This window comes from Brienomyrus brachyistius, chromosome 19 (genome assembly GCF_023856365.1).
Source record: "Brienomyrus brachyistius isolate T26 chromosome 19, BBRACH_0.4, whole genome shotgun sequence".
Taxonomy (NCBI): Eukaryota; Metazoa; Chordata; class Actinopteri; order Osteoglossiformes; family Mormyridae; genus Brienomyrus; species Brienomyrus brachyistius.
The window spans coordinates 1,264,800-1,280,119 of record NC_064551.1 but is presented as its reverse complement, the minus strand read 5'-3'; the positions used below and the strand labels follow the sequence as shown (position 1 = coordinate 1,280,119).

Sequence of the window (15,320 nt, the reverse complement as noted above, 5' to 3'; positions counted from 1 at the left end):
GATCAGAAGAATTGAGATTGGGTCTGTCTGTCAGGCATCTCCATGCTCAGCAGCACCCTTAGAGGAATACTACCCATATCAACAAAAACCTCATATAAACATCATTAACCCTCATTATAATCATCGACACAAAAGGCACCACGCTTGGCGTCCTCGTTACCCCCCACCAGGACACCCCACGTTCTCCTTATCTCCTTCACAAACATCAGCACACTTATCAGTATTCTTATAAACACCAGAATGCACATCCTCGTCATCTATCTCACTGCTATTCATGAGATACAAATTCTCTCTCATTGCCCTTATTATTACACCTTCTGTTGTCTATATCCCATGAGCTTAAATTTGTGCTTATATTTAAAAATCGATGTCTTTGTAGCAATACTTGGCAGACGAAAACTGAATTAAAAACCCAAAACTATTCCACGCACATCATAGCATATGATAAACTAGGCTTATAAAAATATTACTCATCTCTCTCAATTGCTACAAAAAAATTACAAATGCCTTAAATTCATGAATTCTAAAACTGCCAACTGGAATACAGTGACAGATTTGATTGGTGAAATGAAGTGACAAGACCCTTACCGCTCCATAACTTCCTGTGCAGAGGACTGAACTTCCTGTGGAAGAACACTCTGTCTGAAGGAGGACGCTTCTGGTCGGACAGCTTCCCATTTGCTCAACTGAACTTTGTCTGGGACTGACACTTGTTGGGGTAACTCTGCTTCCCATGGAATAGTTTCCTGTTCAATGGAGCGAAGACAAGTATCCTGTTCAGTAGACAGCACTTCCCGCGTGAGGCTTTGCTTGGCTACCTGGACATCTTCTGGGACATCATCTTGTTTAACTAACTCTGGTCCCTTTGGGACAACTTCCCGTTTAGTAGACTGAAGCCCGACTTCCTGTTTAGTGGGCTGAAGGCCGACTTCCTGTTTAGTGGGCTGAAGGCCGACTTCCTGTTTAGTGGGCTGAAGGCCGATGACCTGTTTAGTGGGCTGAAGGCCGACTTCCTGTTTAGTGGGCTGAAGGCCGACTTCCTGTTTAGTGGGCTGAAGGCCGACTTCCTGTTTAGTGGGCTGAAGGCCGACTTCCTGTTTAGTGGGCTGAAGGCCGACTTCCTGTTTAGTGGGCAGCACCTTCTGTGTGATACTTTGCTCAGTCGACTGCACTTTCTGTGGGACATCCTCTGTGATGGTATGGACATCTCGTGGGACCATCAGCGGTGTGATGTTCTCAGAGTCCTGTGGGACTGTCTCAATGACAGTGTGCTCTGCCATCTGCTGCCGTTCCACGCACTCTGTCCTGACGATTACTTGACAGACCTGGGAACCAAGAAGACAGTCAGGCCATAAAGACACATCCTCACTTTAAAGGAACTGAATCTATGCGAGTCTTAAACACTGTGCTGTAACCAGTAACAATTGTTAGTAGTTACTGCTTGGGGCAGCAAGTTCTGGCCTTTATGAGTACATACTGGTGTTTCAACCTTAATATAAATAATTATACAGAGATAATAAATATTTTCAAATGCTCCTAAATCTGGCACTCTAGTTGCAACATCTGGGAATGGTTGGGTCGTTGTATTACAAATGCATTAATAAATAACTTTCTCTAGTATTCATTGTCAAATATCTGTTTTTAATGTGTTTTTTGGTTACAGAAACAGCAACAGCATGTAGCTGATCAGTTGTGTCTCCACGGAAACCCAAACAGCCTGAGGCATGAAACCAGAGCCAGATTAGGCTGCTGACTGCATTGGGGTTTAAGCAGGACCAGCCGAAGGGATTTAGAGAGAAGCAGAAAGTGTGAGGTGCGTGTCCCATGAGCTATGCTGTGTTTTCAGTTAGTCGTTGAGTTTAAAGTTTTTATAGTCAGCTTGCACATTATGTGGAACATGTTTTTCTAAAAGGAGATTTCACTGTTTTGAAAAGCAGCCTTTTAGAATGGTTGACGGTCCTGTCCTGAGTCTCTGTCCTGCTCACATAGCTGACCTCTTCCTGTCACTTGTAAAAATAAAAATATAACAGCCACATGTTAGCCCCCCTTGAGTGCAGTGAGGTCATACTCTGCCTGTATACCTGAGAGCCAGGAGGGCCCTGTGGAATACCGGCAGGCATGGGACGTGCTCCTTGCTGGGTCTGCTCACTGTCGCCTGGGAGGTGCCTGGAAAAACATCATCAGGTCATTGCAGCCTTCAGCAGAAGCTGTGGGCCCACACCACTCACGCCATCTTACCCAATCAGGGGTCATTTGAGGTCCTATAATCACGTGCAAGTTTACTGTGTACTGCTGCAGTTAAGTTATCGTACAGAACAGCACATTCATTCAGAATATGTCTCCACTTATATATCCCTCTCATGGCTATTTTCACTCACCAAGCGTCAAAGGGAATACTGCTTGGATGATCAGATGGGTGCTGTACAACCTCCACTCTACTCCTGCAGTCCTTCAGCTGAGCCCTGGCTCGATACAGCATGGTCTCATGTCTCTTTTCTACCTCAGCTACTGGAGTACTCTTAGATTCCAGTGCATCTTCAGGACCCAGAGTACTCTTAGATTCCAGTGCATCTTCGGGCTCTGGAGTACTCTTAGATTCCAGTGCATCCTCAGGACCCGGAGTACTCTTAGATTCCAGTGCATCTTCAGGACCCAGAGTACTCTTAGATTCCAGTGCATCTTCGGGCTCTGGAGTACTCTTAGATTTCAGTGCATCTTCTGGGCCTGTTGCACCTTTAGTTGTCAGCGTATCCTCAAGTTTTGTTTCGTCCACAGTATCCTTGGGTCTTTTAATGACCTTAATTGTTGGTGTTTCTTTAGCTTTTGTTTGGTCTGCAGTCGTCAGTCTGACTATGACCTTAACTGCTGGTTCGCCCTCATCTTTTGATGAGTCCCTAGTTGTCAGTGCACGTTCAGGCCTCTCTCTTCTCTCACGCTGGGCTCCTGCTGCATCCTCACGCCTTACTGCATTCCTAGTTGCCTCAGTGTCCTTGGGCCTTGTTGCGTCTTCAGCTGTGATTGTACTCTCAAATCTTGCTGATGTACCCTTGGGTTCGGTTCTGCCTTTCGCTGCCCCTCTTCCCAGCTCGGCACTTGCTGGGACCTTGTGTGTCAGACTCGGCTGTGTCAGGGCCTTTGGATCCTGGCTGACCTCCATCGTGACACATGCCTGAACCAGGCAAACACATTATCGGTTAGCTGGTGCTGCCGCTGCACCAACTCACAAAAGCAGAGCCACGCAGTGTCCTTAACCCCAGGCATCCCCAGCTGCACCCCAACACTGGGCTGAGACCCCTCCACCACAGGCAAAGACCCACATCAAGTGAAAAGCCAATCACTATTTTATTCTGCCCTACTCACTTTCCAAGCAATGGGTACAAGGCAGGGAATAGCCCAGTACAGAGCACCAACCCATTGCAGGGCACACACACCATCCAAACCTAAGGACAATTTGGTAACTCCAAATCACCTTAGCATATTTTTGGACCAAAATACTAGAAATGGGAACAGGAATATACCAAACGCTTGCAGACAGACTAGCAGGCAAGACTAAATAAGGGCAAAGAGGAGCCTAAGATGGGAGCCAGCAGAACGGGGCAGTAAAAAAGCTGGAAAATGAGACAATAACTGCCTGCCCCATCAAAGGCCTTCAGGGAACCATAAATAATGGAATTACAAGCTCTGCAGTCTGGTAAGAGAGTAACCCTAAATGACTACAGTGCAGCATGGAACTGACTTAAACGCATAGTATGGCACATGGAGTAGAGCGTCTGGACCTTGCAATGGTAAAAGCTGCTCATTTAGCAAATCTGGAGCATATAAGATGCGGACTCCATCACCAGACGCCCACACGGGAACCGAAAAGCCACCTCAGCAGGATCCTGGTGTACGGGATGAGGTTAGTGGGAGAGGTTAGGGTCACGATACCTGTCGAGCACGTTCAGACTCGGCCCCACATCGCTGTGCGTCTAACTGCGCGCCCCATGACATGGCAGCTCTGTTACCACGCTGTCGTTTAGTCTCTACTGGTACGCATGATGAAAAGGTGCTTATGTCTGAGTACAAAGCCTGGGTGACGAGATAAACAGCCTGAGGAACAGGTTGGTGTGAATCTTTTACTGCAACACAACATGGAAGGTAGGAAGTCGTGGTGGTGTAACAGATGGTAGCTTAAGATATTATACCTTTTTATACCTATTAAACCATGAATTCATCCCATCATTTTGTTAGTTATGAGCTGACGGGGGTTATAAAGGTTCAGTAAGACTTGATATCACGCGGCAGGCTCCACCTACCTCCCACTGTGCCCTCAATGATTGGCTAAGGAGCTCCGCCTCTCTCATCTGAGCAGGGCCACAGAATGCTCTCATGTCCTCTGTGGCTGTCAGGAACTCCTCCAGGAGGTCCGGCTTCAAAGTCCGCAGAAGCTTCTTTGAGGAGAAGCACACAATTCTGTCATTGATGCATGATGCATGACAATATTCTGTATATTCAGGTACGTTTAATCATGCCTAATTAGCAGGTGTATTATAAAAATACCGAAAATTCAGGATTGTTGTAATATAACTTTAATACACCTTTATATGAAGCCAGGAAAAGCAAACCATAAGAAACCAAAGAAGTATAGCTGCTAAAGCCTGACCTCTTTTTGGGCCTCTTGGAGTCCCAAGACTCGCCCGGCACTACAGATGGCGATGGCCTCCGTGATATGATGCTGCAGACATTCTCTAGCCTGGTCAAATCTTCTCCTGACCATGGCCTGTGTTGTGGTGTAGGTCTCTGTGTAGCTCTGGGCTGGGACCTGAGCCTGTGTTGCGGTGTAGGTCTCTGTGTATCTCTGGGCTGGGATCTGAGCCTGTGTTGTGGTGTAGGTCTCTGTGTAGCTCTGGGCTGGGGTCTGAGCCTGTGTTGTGGTGTAGGTCTCTGTGTAGCTCTGGGCTGGGGTCTGAGCCTGTGTTGTGGTGTAGGTCTCTGTGTAGCTCTGGGCTGGGGTCTGAGCCTGTGTTGTGGTGTAGGTCTCTGTGTAGCTCTGGGCTGGGGTCTGAGCCTGTGTTGCGGTGAAGGTCTCTGTGTATCTCTGGGCTGGGACCTGAGCCTGTGTTGCGGTGTAGGTCTCTGTGTAGCTCTGGGCTGGGGTCTGAGCCTGTGTTGCGGTGTAGGTCTCTGTGTAGCTCTGGGCTGGGGCCTGAGCCTGTGTTGCGGTGTAGGTCTCTGTGTAGCTCTGGGCTGGGGCCTGAGCCTGTGTTGCGGTGTAGGTCTCTGTGTAGCTCTGGGCTGGGGCCTGAGCCTGTGTTGCGGTGTAGGTCTCTGTGTATCTCTGGGCTGGGGTCTGAGCCTGTGTTGTGGTGTAGGTCCCTGTGTAGCTCTGGGCTGGGGCTTGAGCCTGTGTTGTGGTGTAGGTCCCTGTGTATCTCTGGGCTGGGGCTTGAGCCTGTGTTGTGGTGTAGGTCCCTGTGTATCTCTGGGCTGGGGCTTGAGCCTGTGTTGTGGTGTAGGTCCCTGTGTATCTCTGGGCTGGGGCTTGAGCCTGTGTTGTGGTGTAGGTCCCTGTGTATCTCTGGGCTGGGGCTTGAGCCTGTGTTGTGGTGTAGGTCCCTGTGTATCTCTGGGCTGGGGCTTGAGCCTGTGTTGTGGTGTAGGTCCCTGTGTATCTCTGGGCTGGGGTCTGAGCCTGTGTTGTGGTGTAGGTCTCTGTGTAGCTCTGGGCTGGGGTCTGAGCCTGTGTTGTGGTGTAGGTCTCTGTGTAGCTCTGGGCTGGGGCTTGAGCCTGTGTTGTGGTGTAGGTCCCTGTGTATCTCTGGGCTGGGGCTTGAGCCTGTGTTGTGGTGTAGGTCCCTGTGTATCTCTGGGCTGGGGCTTGAGCCTGTGTTGTGGTGTAGGTCCCTGTGTATCTCTGGGCTGGGGTCTGAGCCTGTGTTGTGGTGTATGTCTTTGTGTATCTCTGGGCTGGGGTCTGAGCCTGTGTTGCGGTGCAGGTCTCTGTGTATCTCTGGGCTGGGGTCGGAGCCTGTGTTGCGGTGTAGGTCTCTGTGTAGCTCTGGGCTGGGGCCTGAGCCTGTGTTGCGGTGTAGGTCTCTGTGTAGCTCTGGGCTGGAGCCTGAGCCTGTGTTGTGATGTAGATTTCTGTGTCTGAAGTCTGAGTGGTTCTGTTTTTGGACAGGGACTGGACCAGTTCAGCTGGGCTGTAACTCCACGAGCTGAGCATTCTCACAGCCTCCTGGAGAAACAGAGAAACATAAAAAAAAATCACGCAAACAGAAAAGACAGTTTCAGAGTAACAAGTTATGTTAAATGATGGTGTGCTTGCCTGGACTCGTTGCACAGCTTCTTGAACCTGTTGTTTCATCACAGAGGTGCTCAGGCCCTGTATAGATGTCCTCCCCCGCACTGCGACTGACACCCCCTCCAGCTCCTTCCCCTCTGCCATCACCTGCGCTTCCAGCCTCAGGCCCTGAGAGATCAACCTCTAAAGAACCAGAAAATTCAGAACTAATCCATAAAAGCTCTAACACAGATAATACATTCAGAGGGGACTAAAAGATATCCACATCTAGCTGAGAAACAACAATCAAAACATATGCCGAACTAACAAAATGAGTACCTCTATTTATCAGCCATTTGTTGAGATCTTCCAGACCTAGCGAAGGAAACAAGCTTCCTGAAGGTGTCAGCACTTACCCTGATTCTGGGGTCCGGAGCTTGAGAACCTCTCGCCTGGCCTCGCACCAGGAGCCGGTAGAGTTCCCCGGCGTCCATCTCCCAGCGCCTCAGCTCTGCTAGCCTTGCCTCCAGCTCTCCTGCGCCATGCTGCAGACCTTCACAGGCCTGCTCTGCTTCTTCCAGTGCCTCCCTCACCTGCGCAGACGCATGCGCAGCCATCATCGCACAGCCCATTTCTGCACCCGATATTCTTTAATAATCTGAAGCAGTCTTTCCTAATCCAGTCCTCAGGGACCCACAGACAGATCACTTTTTTGCTCCCTCCCAGGTCCCGGAGCAAAATTGTGGACTGCCTAGCAGGGAGCTCATAGGGAACAAAGACATGGCCTGGCTGCGGGTCCTCATGGATCGGACTGAGAAACGCTGATCGAGAGTTATTTGAGGAAGGTCACTATGCAGTGTCCTTAAAGCTTAACATGGTTTGTTAAAATAAGGACGATGGCCAGCTGAAGACAGAGCGAGATCATACTCATGTCGTCCTTCATGCTCTCTGTTCCCGCAACCAGAAATTCTGCCGAAAATGGACCATTAGGAAGAAATGGGCCGAACCTGATAGAGAGAGCGCCTGAGATGCTGCTGGGCCTCGCGGCTCCATTGTGAAGGCAGGGCGAGGCTCTCTGCCTCCAGCCCCTTCAGCTCCTTCTCCATCAGCTGAAAAAGCATAAGAAGGACATTCTGCATCTGACCTCAGTGCAATGCATAAAGTTTTAAATCTGAATCCAAAAAGGACAGTTTTACATACATATTCTGGAGCGTGACAGTTGTCTACAGCAGGAAGCAGTACAGGATTTATGGAGCTATATTATATACGGTACTTATGGAGCTACTGTTCCGGGGCCAAAATGGTTCTGTACTCTGAATGAGGTTTTCTAGCTGCTAAAGCAGATACAGCCTTACACAGCAGATACACAGTTACAGTACAGAAAAGCAAAAAAAATATATCCTACAAAAAATAGAATTACATGCAGTGATGATGCAGTGTATAGCATATGGAGAAGGCAGCGACTGAGGGCACTGCTCAACGATGATGCAGTGTATAGCATACGGAGAAGGCAGAGGCTGAGGACACTGCTCTACGATGATGCAGTGTATAGCATACGGAGAAGGCAGAGGCTGAGGACACTGCTCTACGATGATGCAGTGTATAGCATACGGAGAAGGCAGAGGCTGAGGACACTGCTCTACGATGATGCAGTGTATAGCATACGGAGAAGGCAGAGGCTGAGGACACTGTTCTAAGATAACGCAGTGTATAGCATACGGAGAAGGCAGAGGCTGAGGACACTGCTCTATGATGATGCAGTGTATAGCATACGGAGAAGGCAGAGGCTGAGGACACTGCTCTACGATGATGCAGTGTATAGCATACGGAGAAGGCAGAGGCTGAGGACACTGCTCTATGATGATGCAGTGTATAGCATACGGAGAAGGCAGAGGCTGAGGACACTGCTCTACGATGATGCAGTGTATAGCATACGGAGTAGGCAGAGGCTGAGGACACTGCTCTACGATGATGCAGTGTATAGCATACGGAGAAGGCAGAGGCTGAGGACACTGCTCTAGGCACTTGAAGCACCCAGTCCCATATGTTAGAATTCCCAAGTCAGAATAGTCGTCTGAAAATGCGCTCTGATTAAATTTAGTTTGTTTATAGGAGAAAAGGTCAAAGACATAAACAGTGTCATGGAACCAAGTATTACTTGAAGATTTTTATTGTTTTTTTATTTACAGAAAATTATTTATATAAAGAATTTGACCACTGATTTATAATTGGCAAGCTTCCCCACCCGATTTACTGCAAGTCCTGCAAGCTGGATGGTTACAGGAGAGAGGTGCATGGAAGGCTACGAACAACGCTGTGTTTTCTACCTGTACAGTTATGGGTAAAGAATGGAAATGGTTCTTCAGTCACTGGGGGCAGGGCAGCAAGGGGTCTGACCAAGCAGAAACCTCAAAATCAGGCTTTGCCCTGATCCCCAACATATTGTAATCAGAATCACAAAGCTGCAGTGCTGGCATGTCCCACCAGGGGGCAGAATGGATGCCGCTCTATCCGTAATGGATGGATGTCAGTATTCCAGATTCCCCATCTGAGTCCCTTCCCAATCGACACTCCTCCATGATCCTCTCACTTGAATTTTGACTGAGAAGAACATCTTGCTCTGCTAAAGGTAATCATCCTCAAGTGGCTGTTACAGGGTTGGAAAGTTTGGTCAGCTGGCCGGAGTGAGATTTGCACGTGCATTTACATGTATGTCACAGTTTTATTGCCTTGGAAATAGTCTGTAGGGTTTGCAAATTGTCCCAACGCTTTTGATGTAGCTCATTTTAGATTTATAATGGAATATTACAGATTTGCCGTAAGATTTCTTACGTGATTGTAAGAGTCTAAACGTGTGAGTGTCACGCCAGACGCATGAGAGCTGGCAACCCAATGTCAAGGCAACCTTCTGCTCCTACTGAAAATAATTGTAGCAGTTATTAGTTTTCCTGCTAATGGTAAGTACAGTCTTCACAAATGCAAACTCTTAGTGCTGCTAAGGTTACTGCTAACCATCCTTAAGGCACCCCTGATGTGCTGTGTGCACTTTAGCTAAGTGTGCTCGGTGACTCCATGCCTGCAGCCTTTTCCTGTAAGTGCGCAGGGGAGCAGCAGACACCTCCAGCGGTTCCCTGAGCAGGTCCGTGGCCTTGTGGACGAGGCTCTGGGTGGCCTGGGGGCTCAGCAATCGAGGGGACATCTCCTGGGAGCAGGAAGCGGGAGGCAATTACAGGGATCCGAAAGAATGGCAGAGATCACTACTGCATGGCAGGAGGGACCAAAGACTGAAATATTTACTGCACATCCAAAACTCAAAAAGAAACATTAATGACAAGTAATAATAAGAAGCAGTTTCTTTTTATCCCCAATAATCACAGAAACCGGTTAGCGTTTCCCGCAGGAACTCGCACGATATCAGCCCGGAGCGAGGCCCCCTGCCCAAGCGAGCTGCACTCCTGCAGGCCTGCACTGAATCGGAGGCAGGCACCGCGAGCTGGGAGCCTTACGGGGTGGGCCCTCGTCGCCATGGTGACCCTCTGGTCCTCAACCTGCTGCAGTTCCTCTGCCAGGGCACTGCTGCACTGTGCCTGCGTCACTCCCATCAGGACACGGCCCTCCTTGATTAGGCGAGCCTGCTGGGACCCCCAGTCCTCCAGGCATGCAGGTGCCACCTGGGGGCCACGGCACAGACGTCTTAGGACCAGATTCAACATACAAGGTCTTTATTAGCTGTGCACATCAGGTGCACTGGAAGACGCAGTCATTCAGACACTCAATTACGGAAGTCTAAGGACTATGCAACACAATATGGACAGTGCGAAAATGACATGGACAGTGTGATACAACAACAATATTACAAATTCCCTTTACGCCTCCCCTAACTGGCTCTCTGTAGATGACAGCAAGCTGGCTGTGAAGGACAGCCACCTGTTGTGGCACCCAGGGTGCTGGGGGTTAAGGGCCTAGTTAAAGGATCTGAAGATGTGCCAAGGCTGGGCTTGAACCAACAGCCTTCTGATCACAGGCACAGAGGCTTAGCCCACTGAGCAACACGCTGCCCGCATACAGATAGTGTAAAACAATTCTGACAGTGTAAAGCAGTGCGGACAGCCGAAGACAATACAAAACAGTGCAAAAGCAATACAACCATCACCAAACAACACAGGCAGTGCAAAACAACACAGGCAGTGCTAAACAACACAGGCAGTGCAATCCTGGCTGACAGTGAAGGATCTATAAAGTGCATCTGGCATGGATGTGACTGTCACCAACAGGCCGTCGGCAGGCTTGTTGGTCCAGGCCAGACTCTGATGGCTCAGCTGCATCTCCAAGTCTTCTAACATATTTGCTGCTGGACATTCATCTTCCATAACTGCTTATCCAGTGCAGTACCTCCCGCCACAGAGGTCTGAGGCTACAGCACGTCCCCCTGAGTTACCCAGTCGCTATTTTATTTACTTCATTCTTCTGTTACTCTACTTTATCAAAGCTTTACGTTAGGGAGTGGCCAAATCCAAAATTAAAAGCTTATAATTAAATCAAACAAACATTATGCCCCTTGGCGGTTGTTGCGCTAACTCATACCAATGACTACAGCAGAGAAACTCCCTGTGAGAACCTGTCAGAAGCTACCTGGAAATAACAAATTGTGTAAATCCTTCAGCATAATTCCCCGCCCACCAGAGCTGCCTGCCACGTACCTCTGCTGTCTGGCTGTGGTGCGACCAGGCCTGCAGGGAGCTGAGGCCCTCGCAGTAGGAATCCCAGGTGGATTGCACACGCTCCATGGCGCCCCCTGCTGCTCTCGCGGCCTCCACCACAGCAAAGCTCTCATCCAGGAGCTCCCTCACCCGGCCACTGACTCGCTGGGAGTCCTCAGCTGGAGGGACACATGCAGGGAGGTTAGAGAAGGAGCAGCGCTGAGGTTCATTCCGAGTTTCTGCCTCGTGCCCAGAGAGCTGAACGATTATGAAGTAAAAATGAAATGCTTCCCAACAGCTTCAGTGCAGGCAGGGCAGCAAGGGGTCCGATAAAGCAGTATCAAGTGACAATCCAAAACCAGGCTTTGCCCTGGGTCCAACATTCAGTCGTACCCTTGGAACCAGACGTCCACAGCTGCAGAGGTCAGCGTATGCCAGCAGGGGGCAGAACAGATGCCACCATAACCTGTGAAATGGCAGACCCCCCATGCCGGTCCCAGCCGCAGACCCCCCATGCCGGTCCCGGCTGCAGATACACACACGTATAGATGCACAGACACACACACAGACACACTCTCTCACTCACCCAGAACTATTCTGCTGGTGTAGCTGCTGGAGATGCTCCTCAGCTGCCGCAGTGCAGCCTCCAGCTGGGAGATCAGACCCTGCTTTTCCACTGCGTTCTGGGGCAGGCAGACATTCCCATCGTCAGTATTCTCATACCCGTTTTTTTGTTAACGTTGAATAATTTGATTTATGATCTAATCCAGGACTTATTTACAAGTTCAAAAGGCACAAAAGTAATAGGTTGAAATGAAAGCATCACGCTGAAATGCACTGGAAGGAGCAATAATGCTGACAATCAGTTAGTCTTGTGCCCAAAGGACTCTAACACCAAAGAGTTATTGTGTCTTTCAATAAACAACCTGTACTGACAAGGGAGCGCTAAAGGTTGGCATTATGGTTTTAATCTATTCTGTGCCAACTTTAGTTGCTTTATTCCACTGAGAGATGGAACAGAGCCCTAACCCTCCTCCCATCTCCAGAACCTTCCTCGCACTCAAGCCTGAACCTCTTCCAACCAGGATCTCTCTCTCCCCTCAAATACTTAACCCTCCTCCAATCAGGATCTCTCTCCCCTCAACAATTTAACCCTCCTCCAATCATGGTCCCTCTTTTGCCTGAAGTATCAGCCCCTGCGTCGTTGCTCTCCCTGGCCACTTACACGCCAGTCCTGCAGCAGGACCCTCACGTCCTCCTGGCAGCTGTAGGGCCCAGTCCAGGAGCTCAGCTTCCCCTTTAACTGGCTCAGTAGCTCCAGAACAGTGTGCTGGCGCTCCTGGTATTCCAGCTGCACCCGGCGGTACTTGGTTGTCACTTGTATGCTGGTGAACCTGTGAAGAATCGCCCCCGCGTTTAGGCCCCTGTGGGCAGAGGGGGCAGCGCCAAAGCCTGGCTGCGGAAGCCATGTTTACAGGCTGATATCATTACTACCTACCGTCTCCTCATCTCATCAAGTTTGTGTACTGGTACCAGAATAGCCCCATACTGGTCAGCATTGCAGAAGGCCTGGAGTATGTGCAGGTGATGATTTATCTGCTTCATGGAGGCCTTAGCAAAGGTCAGGCAGAAGAGAGATTAGGGCTCCTGCTGGTTTTATTAATGCTGGAACTTGAGAGGGGGGAACGTGAGAAAGTTGGGATGAAACCTTAAGGAGACCCTGCTTGTCTCTAGAGTTCTTGGCAGCCAGGGCGTGGTCAGGGACGTCATCGCCCTCCTCAGCCAACACCTCTTCCACCTGCCGCAGCCATTGGCCAACCGCGTCCAGAGGGGCGGGGAGACCGAGATCTAGCTCCGCCTTACAATGCTCCATCTGAATGGAGAACCAGTTATACCAGGGTTACACACGGTGTACGCACACACACATATTTACAGACACACACACACACACACACACACACATATTTAGACACACACATACATATATAGAGAGAGACACACACATACACACACACATATATACAGACACACACAGACAGACACGGCCTGCCCTGGTACATACACAAACTGACTCAGCCATAGATCGGAAGGTTGTTGGTTCTAATCTCATGGTTGACAGAGGAATCCCTGCATTAAGGCTCTTAACCCCAGTCACTGCAGGGTCTGGCTGACCCTGCGGTTTCCTGCACACTTTGGGATGCTTTTCACGCCGCCTTGAAGGACGTCCCTCCCATACACCGAGCACCAATTGGCCGCTTCTCCTTCACTTTCCAGCCAAACTCCTCCAAAGGCATTTCTATTATGCGTTTAGGTCAGGTGGCCAGGCCATGTGACACGACTCTCTCACTCTCCTTTGCAGGCGGTTTGGTGTGTCTAAACTTTTGACTACTGTATGACATGCAAGCCTATGACTCGGCATAAAACACTGAAGGGATTAGCACTGTATGGCGGGGAAGGGTGATGGCCAAGCTTCAGGCCTGAGGAAACATCTCACCTTCTCAGCCAGTGCGTCCCAGGCCTTCCTCAGGGCCTGCTGCTCAACGCTGAGCGCGGAGGTCTGACAGACGGCAGGTAGCAGAGGCAGGACATGCTGCTGCCTCTCTGTCACGGAGACCACAAACTCCTGGAATGCCTGAGGAGCAGACACACATATACTACGTGTTACCACAAGAATTAATCTTGTCTTCTTCAGCTCCCACCAAACCACCCGCACCCCTTACCTGGTATCTCTCTGCATAGCATAAAGCCTCAGTAGAAGCCCAGGTGTCCAGCAGCTCCTGGTGGGCTTGCAGCAGCCAAAGGGTCACATCCTGGGCCTGACTGGTGGAGGCCTATGGAACAGGGAAGTGTCTGAACATGACAGACAGCAGGATCTCCCTATAAGCTGAGAGGAACACTATTTAACATCTAATAACATCATGGCCACAGACACGGCAACTGGGGAACAGCGTCACAGGTCACGTTTATGCTGGATGCCTTCATTAAACGAGGGTAGCACAGAAAGGTTTATCCCACACCAAAGTCACTGGCACTGGCAATGTAAATGAAACAGCACCAACAGTATCCAAAAACGCCCGGCTCATAATGCAGTAACCATATAGGCGGTGTTATTCACATTCATTAGCAGTGATTACAGCCAAGACACTCTGAAGTCAGAATAGGTCGACAGGCCTGCTCCCATTCGCTGCAAGGGCATATAGAGAGGCGGGTCCATGGGGGGCAGCTGAAAAGCTGATTGGCCCCCAGTGTCTCTTCTCCCCTGTCAGTCAGCAATTCTAAACATATCATTGGCTTATGATAATGATGGACACTCTGTATGAATTATGGCCCCTCTCATGTGCCACACCTTAAAAAAAAATCCTAGAATCGCCCCAGGTCTGCTTGCTCTATACTGTATATAACCTTTAACATGCTTGTTCCAGCAGCATCGTTCCACCATGATATTCTTTAAGCTTAAGAGGTAAATGTAGTGAGCTTTAGGAACAACAGGCAGCAGAGCGGAGATGAGGGCAGCAGAGCCCAAGATGGGACCTTTCCAAGAGAGAGCACCCAGGAACCGCAGGGGAAGGACCTCTGGAAGAAGGTACACGGTGTAATTACCGTGCTTCAAAGAAAGTCAAAGGATGTCAGCATTAATCGGCACTCTGATCTCAGAATCATAAATATTATCTAGATCCACCAAAAACTCCATAAGTCAGAGGGGGCAGAGAATTTCTGCTGGAAATATTTCAGTCAATACAGACTAATTAAAAAGCCTTGAATCCTCTGTTTATGTACCTGACCTACTATTTATAACCTACAAAAAAGGACGGAAGCACTATGCAATTCCCACTACTGTAAATATTCCATGTAAAAATCAATGTAACCCTATTTAACTTACTTAGTCTGTCAAATATTCATCTAAATAACAACTAGAAACAAAAATTTGGTCTTTGGTTTTGGCCACATGTTAGACAGGGTGTTTCCCGTCTTATGTCATTCACACGAAAGTAACCAGTTTGCGTAAAACATTCTTCTGCCAAACTTGTTTGCTGGACTGTTCTTGTTTTAACATGTAGCCATTTTGCTGTGTTATCAAGAATACTGGGGGCGGAGCAAAGTCATGATGCGCATGTAAGGCTGGGGGCGGAGCAAAGTCATGATGCGCATGTAAGGCTGGGGGCGGAGCAAAGTCATGATGCGCATGTAAGGCTGGGGGCGGAGCAAATTCATGATGCGCATGTAAGGCTGGGGGCGGAGCAAAGTCATGATGTGCATGTAAGGCTGGGGGCGGAGCAAAGTCAGGTCACATGTCTCCTACTGGCAATCATTGTGTAAGTCTAAATGTTGTTTCCCCCAGGAGACACTGGGGGACCCTG

The 15,320-nt window shown here is 49.3% G+C and overlaps 1 protein-coding gene across 1 annotated transcript in view; it reads right to left on the bottom strand.

Moving 5' to 3' along the window:
• The window catches only part of syne2a (spectrin repeat containing, nuclear envelope 2a), a 44,604-nt gene that overhangs the window by 12,451 nt on the left and 16,833 nt on the right, over window positions 1-15,320 (bottom strand). The window contains exons 10-30 of the mRNA XM_048986294.1: window positions 13,683-13,793; window positions 13,457-13,594; window positions 12,671-12,835; window positions 12,461-12,573; window positions 12,188-12,356; window positions 11,549-11,645; window positions 10,963-11,141; window positions 9,769-9,933; window positions 9,339-9,464; window positions 7,270-7,371; window positions 6,679-6,855; window positions 6,308-6,466; window positions 6,120-6,217; window positions 6,024-6,071; window positions 5,304-5,735; window positions 4,643-5,015; window positions 4,296-4,430; window positions 3,928-4,068; window positions 2,379-3,169; window positions 2,082-2,166; window positions 589-1,325 (exon numbers count right to left, since the gene is read on the bottom strand). Of these exons, the coding sequence (XP_048842251.1) occupies window positions 589-1,325; window positions 2,082-2,166; window positions 2,379-3,169; window positions 3,928-4,068; window positions 4,296-4,430; window positions 4,643-5,015; window positions 5,304-5,735; window positions 6,024-6,071; window positions 6,120-6,217; window positions 6,308-6,466; window positions 6,679-6,855; window positions 7,270-7,371; window positions 9,339-9,464; window positions 9,769-9,933; window positions 10,963-11,141; window positions 11,549-11,645; window positions 12,188-12,356; window positions 12,461-12,573; window positions 12,671-12,835; window positions 13,457-13,594; window positions 13,683-13,793 (4,541 nt within the window). The remainder of the gene's footprint in view (window positions 1-588; window positions 1,326-2,081; window positions 2,167-2,378; window positions 3,170-3,927; window positions 4,069-4,295; window positions 4,431-4,642; window positions 5,016-5,303; window positions 5,736-6,023; window positions 6,072-6,119; window positions 6,218-6,307; window positions 6,467-6,678; window positions 6,856-7,269; window positions 7,372-9,338; window positions 9,465-9,768; window positions 9,934-10,962; window positions 11,142-11,548; window positions 11,646-12,187; window positions 12,357-12,460; window positions 12,574-12,670; window positions 12,836-13,456; window positions 13,595-13,682; window positions 13,794-15,320) is intronic.